This window comes from Tachypleus tridentatus, chromosome 3 (genome assembly GCF_004210375.1).
Source record: "Tachypleus tridentatus isolate NWPU-2018 chromosome 3, ASM421037v1, whole genome shotgun sequence".
Classification (NCBI taxonomy): domain Eukaryota; kingdom Metazoa; phylum Arthropoda; class Merostomata; order Xiphosura; family Limulidae; genus Tachypleus; species Tachypleus tridentatus.
The window spans coordinates 23,087,478-23,094,418 of record NC_134827.1 but is presented as its reverse complement, the minus strand read 5'-3'; the positions used below and the strand labels follow the sequence as shown (position 1 = coordinate 23,094,418).

The window sequence follows — 6,941 nt, the reverse complement described above, 5'->3', positions numbered from 1 at the left end:
CGGTACAAGAAGCAGTAAAAACAAACATAGTTATTTCTTTGTAACTAAACCACAATTATACAACCCCAAAGACAACGTGAGAGAGTGTGTTTTGTTGTTCGTTTTTAAGCACAAAGCCACACAAAGGGTTATCTGTGCTCTGCCCACCACGGCTATCGAGACCCGATTTCTGGCGGTGCAAGTCCGCAAAGATACGGCTGTGCCGCTGGTTGGACAGTGTGAAGGAAGTTTAGATACTTATGTAATTATTTTCAAGTTCTTTTGTTGATACCCTTCGATATTTCAACCAGGATTAATATTCATTTCTTAATTGTATATATCTGTTTTTTATTTGAAATCGTTACAAAACCGTCCATTTAATAACTAGTTTGATTTTCAACTGAAACAATTACAATGAGAAAAAATAGAATGAAATGAAACACTTGCAGTGGTATTACTTTATCATTATACACACTTTATACAGTTCACAGTACGCCCCCTCTAGTGACACAACGGCATGTCTGCACAATTACAACGCTGGACCCCGGGTTTCGATATCCGTGGTGGGCAGAGCACACATAGCCTTATGCGTAGTTTGTGCTTAGTTACAAACAATCAATCTATTCACAGAATGTCTAGTGTCTTACGCTTGACAAATCCCTTACTATTTATACAGGTTCATAAAGAGTGGCGTATTGTTGCATTAGCTGTCCAATACCATGAGTGATCTTATTTTGAACGGTGTATTGTTGCATTTGCTGTTCAATACTATGAGTGGTCTTATTTTGAATGTTATATTGTTGGATTTGCTGTCCAATACCATGAGTTGTCTTATGTTGTTGAAGAGCAGTGTGTATAGCTACTTTATAAAATACTATTCAGTGTATAAAATAACATCAAACTACAATAACTTGATAAAAATATGTAAGAATGAATTTGCCCCTTTTTATATTAAAAAAATCAACGATTGTCATTAAAGCCTCAAACACCAAAAAATTATTGGTAAACGAGACACAAAACTCGTATAGACACAATGTGTGTCTTCGTTTTCACTGTTCATCTCTGTGAAGCGCAGATATTCACATTGTAAATGGTAGAAATGTTGTAACAACTAACATGACTTCATCGATATTGACGAAAGTTAATACGCAGACTCTGTTTAGCGTTTCTATGACAACGAGCTTGTAGAAATCCATTTTTTGGTCAAAGTGGAGACAGGTGAACTCCGAAAGCTCATACACTTGCAAATTCTGGCGGAATTTACTTACTTAACTCGTCAAAAGGACTTGCTAACTTCTAAGAAACGTTTTCCTTTGCCATAATCGCCAAACAGACTCCACTTACAAAATAAAATGCGATATTATTGAAGGGTAGCTTCACTGCTGCAGTAGTTATCGACCGTCTGTTTCTAAAAGACAAAACGACGTCATTCGCTTGCAGTGAAAATGAAGACTTCCATTCTCCATCTTGGATAGCTCGTGCACACGAAAAGAACAAATCGTCCAAAAAATAAAAAGACAGAACTAAAGAAACTGTAACCAGTAAGTAGTTTGTTTTTAAAACTATTTATTCTTTTCATTATGGGTACGGTGCTTAGTGTTTCACCCAGAGAGCGTAAAACTGTATCTGGAGATTACAGAGTCAATAATCTCAACCAAGAGCAGCTAAACAATGTGCGAAATAAGGAAAGAAATTTACAGAAAGTTCTAAATGCCAACATCAACAACAACAACAACAGTAACAATATGAACCAGAATAAAAAACACGCGATGCTTATTAATGCTTTGAATTGGAAGAACTTCAGTGTATCTGGAAAAAAGAAGGCAGAGAAAAATAAAAATTTAAATTCTCGCCCTCAACTCGATATCGTCGAATCGCTCGTGGACAACAACAAGAACATCGAGAAATCTTTGTCTTGTTACAGTCTCAAAACCAACGTTGTGAGTCCTGTAGACATGTTAGTAAGGAACAACATTCAGCACGACATCAAACGAATTTCAAAGAATGACCCTCCTCCCATTCCACCCAGACCCACCACTGTGCTGACCACCCACAATTTGATCCGACCTATGTACAATAGTCGCAAGCAGGGGTACATCCACGTGACACCACCACGACCTGCGGTTGGTCTTGGAGCGCAAAGAAGAACCATCATCCAAGCTTCTACCTCAGAGCTGCTTCGATGTTTCGGTGAGTTTCTATACCGTCGCTGTCGGAGAATCAGAGATTTTCAAGGTGGGGATGCTGTCTTGTGGCTTCGAACCGTCGATCGTTCTCTGCTGCTGAAAGGATGGCAAGACATCGCTTTCATCAACCCAGCAAATATTGTGTTTTTGTACATGCTAACCAGAGAAATGGTAACAGAAGACATTGAATGCCAGCGTGAACTGCAGGCCGTCGTCTTAACTTGCTTGTATCTATCCTACTCCTATATGGGTAACGAGATCTCCTACCCCTTAAAGCCATTTCTTGCCGAAGGAAACAGAAATAAATTTTGGGAAAGGTCAATATTAATCATTAACCTACTCAGCGAAAAGATGTTACGCTTAAACAGCGAGCCCGCTTTTTTTACCGAAGTTTTTTCCGAGCTCAAAGCTTACTGTCCAGTTTCTGGTTAACGGTATCCCAAATATAGATAAAACTAAAAAAAAAAGAAAAAAAAAAGAACGTTTTGCATCTGACCTCTTTTTCCACGATGAACACTTTGGAACCGACAGATTTTTTTCCGTCGTTTTTGATGAAGTTCAAAGATGTTCTAAACAAATACGTGATCATGGTCTCCCGATATTACCATGATGAAGTGAAGAAATGTAACATATTTGGATATATATCGTAAGTTGAAAGATTTTAAAACGTGTTTTTGACGTACTACAGCTAACAAGAGTTAAATGTTCGTAAGTCTAATGTGCAACATACAGATACTTTCCATTCTACTTTTTTGACATACTACTGCTAACAAGAATTAAACGTTTGTTTGTAAGTGTAATTTGCAACTTTTAGTCAACATCAACTATCTGGCAATTCTGCGGCCAGTTGTACTTAACACTGTATTAAAGCATTTAACTGCTAAAACCACTGTAATAATATTATCATTGTTATATTATATTATTATGATATTGTTTTACAGTAGCATTCTAAATTTTGTAGTAGAATTATTTGTGTGTCACCAGCTCAGGTTTGCATATCAAATATTTGCACTTATATATTTTGAATCACAACAGATCTGTAGTATGATAAGAATGTTCTATGAATAATATTTTCTGAAAAAACGTTCATTGACGCTATTTATTATCTTCTTTACATCACAAACTGTTTCCCTATTTATGCGGAAGAAATGGAAGAGGTCTAAGCTAAAATTAATTATACCAAAATTTTACACTGAACACAAAAATCTCACCTGATAATTGCAATTTTAAATTTAGGTACAAAACAATCTCCGGATGCTTAAGTGATGGATTTGGAGATTTTTTTTTATTTGATTTATCAGGAACATATATTTTTAAACTCAAACATAGACATAGTGAATATTTTATTTGGTGTCAGTCTCTTATTTCATATTCTAAATCCTTTCATGTTTATTAATCAACAAGCTAATAATTCAATTGTGATATAGCTTTACAGTAGAATGTTATATAAAAAAACAAAAATCAACTTAATTATAAACATTATTGACATGTGGAGAGTAATAGTCTAGCCCCCTAGTGGCACAGTGGTACGTCTGCAGACTTACAACGCTAGATAACGGGTTTCGAAACCCGTCATGAGCAGAGTACAGGTAATCCATTGTGTAGCTTTGTGCTTAGCAGCTACAAACAAACAATAGTGTATAGGAAGTGTTCCTTATGGATAATTGTGCCTGCATTGTGTTTACTGTACTGACGTAGGTTTTAGTCGAGTATTGAAAAATTCGAATATTATTCGAGTACATTTGTTAAGCACTCAAAACACACACACATATATATGGACTAGATACCATTTAACGTACATAATACATGGTGTGATGAGAGAAACACTTTATTTACTAACATGCTAAAAAACAGAAGTATAATTTTATAATAAATGTGAATTACAATGAAACATGAATATTAGTTCAGTCTCTTTAATAGAGTTATATTGACTTTAGGTTCTGGCCTAGCGCGTTAAGGCGTGTGCTTCGTAATCTGAGGGTCGCGGCTTCGCGCCCGAGTCGCGCCAAGCCTTGGGGGCGTTATAATGTGACGGTCAATCCCACTTTTCGTTGGCAAAAGAGTAGCCCAAGAGTTGGCGGTGGGTGGTGATGACTAGCTGCCTTCCCTCTAGTCTTACACTGCTAAATTAGGGACGGCTAGCACAGATAGCCCTCGAGTAGCTTTGTGCGAAATTCAAAAACAAACAAACAAAACAAACAGACTTTAGGTTCAGTTAGACGTTTTTGTTTTCCAACTCGTTTCACGTAACACACTGTTTTTTAATTCACTCCTAGTTTAAATTAGCGGAACTATTTGTAATATTAAAGATGTGTATTGTACATATATATAGTTTGTTTGAGGTAAATTTGTTTGTAATGTTTAATAGTGTGATGAGCAAACCTCTTTCACCACTAACCTTTGATGTTACTGCACATATAATATTACCACCTATAACAGTTTTGAAAATCACAAATTTCGCCACACTTAACATACAGTTTAAACAGCCTCATTACTTTAGTGACTAGTTTCTATCACTGCTATGCGTCAGTGTTGTAGACGAGTCCTAATTCTTTCTCATCTACAAAATTGAATTTCTTTTTGTTGTTGTTGAAATGTTAGTTCTAATTTCAGTTTTTAATTAAAAAATCACACATTTTTATTTTTTAACTATGCTACTAAAGATTCAAACTTTACATCTAGTTATCTGACGTTTTTCAGTCTTTTAGGCCTTTCAGAACAGTACGCTAAAAATCAGATTTAAAACTAAGAATGTTTAGTACGAATTATCGTGAATTAATAAGAGCAACAAAATGGTTTTGTAAAAATTGTAAGATTCAATATAACAATATAATGAATAATGAAGTTTCCAATTCTAATTAATACAAAAATACCACAGATTTATCTATGGATGCGCTTTATAAAATACGAAGGTTAATACTTATTTCTCATATCTAGTTGATGAAGTAATTAAAAAGAGAAAGAAATATCTGACTAGAGCCAAGAAAGGTTCCAAGTTAATGTAGTTAATGTTTTGTAACATCAGTCTCGAAAGTTTAAGATGTACGGTTTCTAAGTGTGTTCGTACGAAGTAATTTATATAACTATTATTTGGAACATTAAAGCCATGTTAAATTCCAATAGATTATATTTCTGGTTTAAATTTGCACTTTTTACTATATTTCTGCCGTTTCTAGCCTTAGAAGGTAGGTGTCATATAATCAACAGAATCTTTGCCTCACCGAACTTAAGCCTTTTCTCACATCAGACAAGAGTATATTTATCGCGCGAACTTTAGTTATAACAATAAATGTGGCTGCACAACATTGTTTATTTATAATTGTTATTTGTTGTTTTTAAACAAATTGCTCTTTAAATAAAGTTGCCTAAGAGTTGTGTATTATTTAAAATTTATGTGAAATATCTGTTGCGGGTCCTCACTCAGGGTCTAACTATAAGAACTCCTAAGTGAAACTTTAAAAGAAATAAGAGAGCATGATAACATATCAATAACGTTATCTCTACTAAATCTAGTGCTCACAAGACCTTTTACCTAAGTACTATAGGGCTCTTCAGGCCGGCTGGACTAAAACAAACATGATAATGATATAGGCACTATTTATATTAACAAATTGTTCGAACAAGTTTCAGAATGAATTACGTTGAAGAAATATAATTTTTATTAATTTTATTTGTGTTACTAAACCTCTGAATTGGGGTAAGGCTAGTGATAAACAAAAAAAAATTCCTTTTGAGTTTTTCACAGATTTGACCATTTTCTGAGCTGATGACAAAGTTTAGTTCAATTTTCGTATTTCAGCCTGGTTAACTGTTTTTTTTTTTTTTGACAAAACATATCAATATAGTTACACGACTTTTTCTGTGTTAGATAAAAGCGGGACTTTAGCCATTTGCTAATTTGTTTCTCTTGCGATTTTTCTCATTTTCTAATGCTTTATTAATGTATGTTGTTTGATAAATATTCAATGATTGCATACCATATTTAATAAAACAAAAGTGGTAAAACACAGTATGAATTGCACTAAATTAAAACAACCAATCATGCTCATTTAAAAAATAAAATTCTTGAAATGCGTACAAGACCGTGGTTTCAGCCGAACTGTTAAACACGCCTCTGCAGAAATTTAATTGAAAGTTTTGAAAATATTGTTATTCTGTCAGAGAAAAGCAGTGATAAACCCTGTACTGAAAATATGCGATGGATTTATATGACAAATAACGTTTTGTAAATGTAGGCTTGGTGAGAACCTGGATTATATTGTTTTATTTACTATGGTATTTAACATTGTTGGTAGTTTTCAGTAAGACGGACATATCCCACCTTAGTTAATTAGAGTGTTTGCTTGAAAAGTATTGTTCTGAAAGTTTAGTAAAATGGATGTTTAGGTTAGAGGTTCATCCTTTATACCTCTGATGTATGCTCTTTGTAAATAAAATTTAGTATCTATCCAATATTCCTGTAATAGTTGAATCATTTTTGTTACGTCATATAAAACGAAGTTCAAAGGTGAAAAATGTTACCGACAAAGAACAACTTGTTAGCACAGGCACTAAGTTTACCGAATCAAGTCAAATAAATACTTAATAAGGAGCTGGACATGACCACTGAAATCAACATTACACAGAAACAATTATGAGAGCGATTTTTATTTTTCTTGTATTAAATATATATATACTAGCTGGAGTAAAAAAACAACAACATATAAAAACTGCAATTTTGTACGTTTCTTCACAAGGACCCAATGAACCTCCATACCAAATTTAGTCAATATTCGT

At 34.1% G+C, this 6,941-nt stretch overlaps 1 protein-coding gene across 1 annotated transcript; it reads left to right on the top strand.

Annotated features, from left to right (window-relative positions):
• The first annotated feature begins 1,139 nt into the window (after positions 1-1,139).
• On the top strand, positions 1,140-6,715 carry LOC143246526 (cyclin-dependent kinase 5 activator 1-like). Its single transcript, XM_076493387.1, has one exon. It carries the CDS (start codon positions 1,560-1,562, stop codon positions 2,595-2,597), a length of 1,038 nt encoding a protein of 345 aa, XP_076349502.1. The 5' UTR covers positions 1,140-1,559; the 3' UTR covers positions 2,598-6,715.
• The last annotated feature ends 226 nt before the right edge of the window (positions 6,716-6,941 follow it).

What these genes read in the sequence shown, in the direction of transcription:
- LOC143246526 (XM_076493387.1), top strand. Translation starts at nt 1,560, where the DNA reads ATGGGTACGGTGCTTAGTGTTTCACCCAGAGAGCGTAAAACTGTATCT.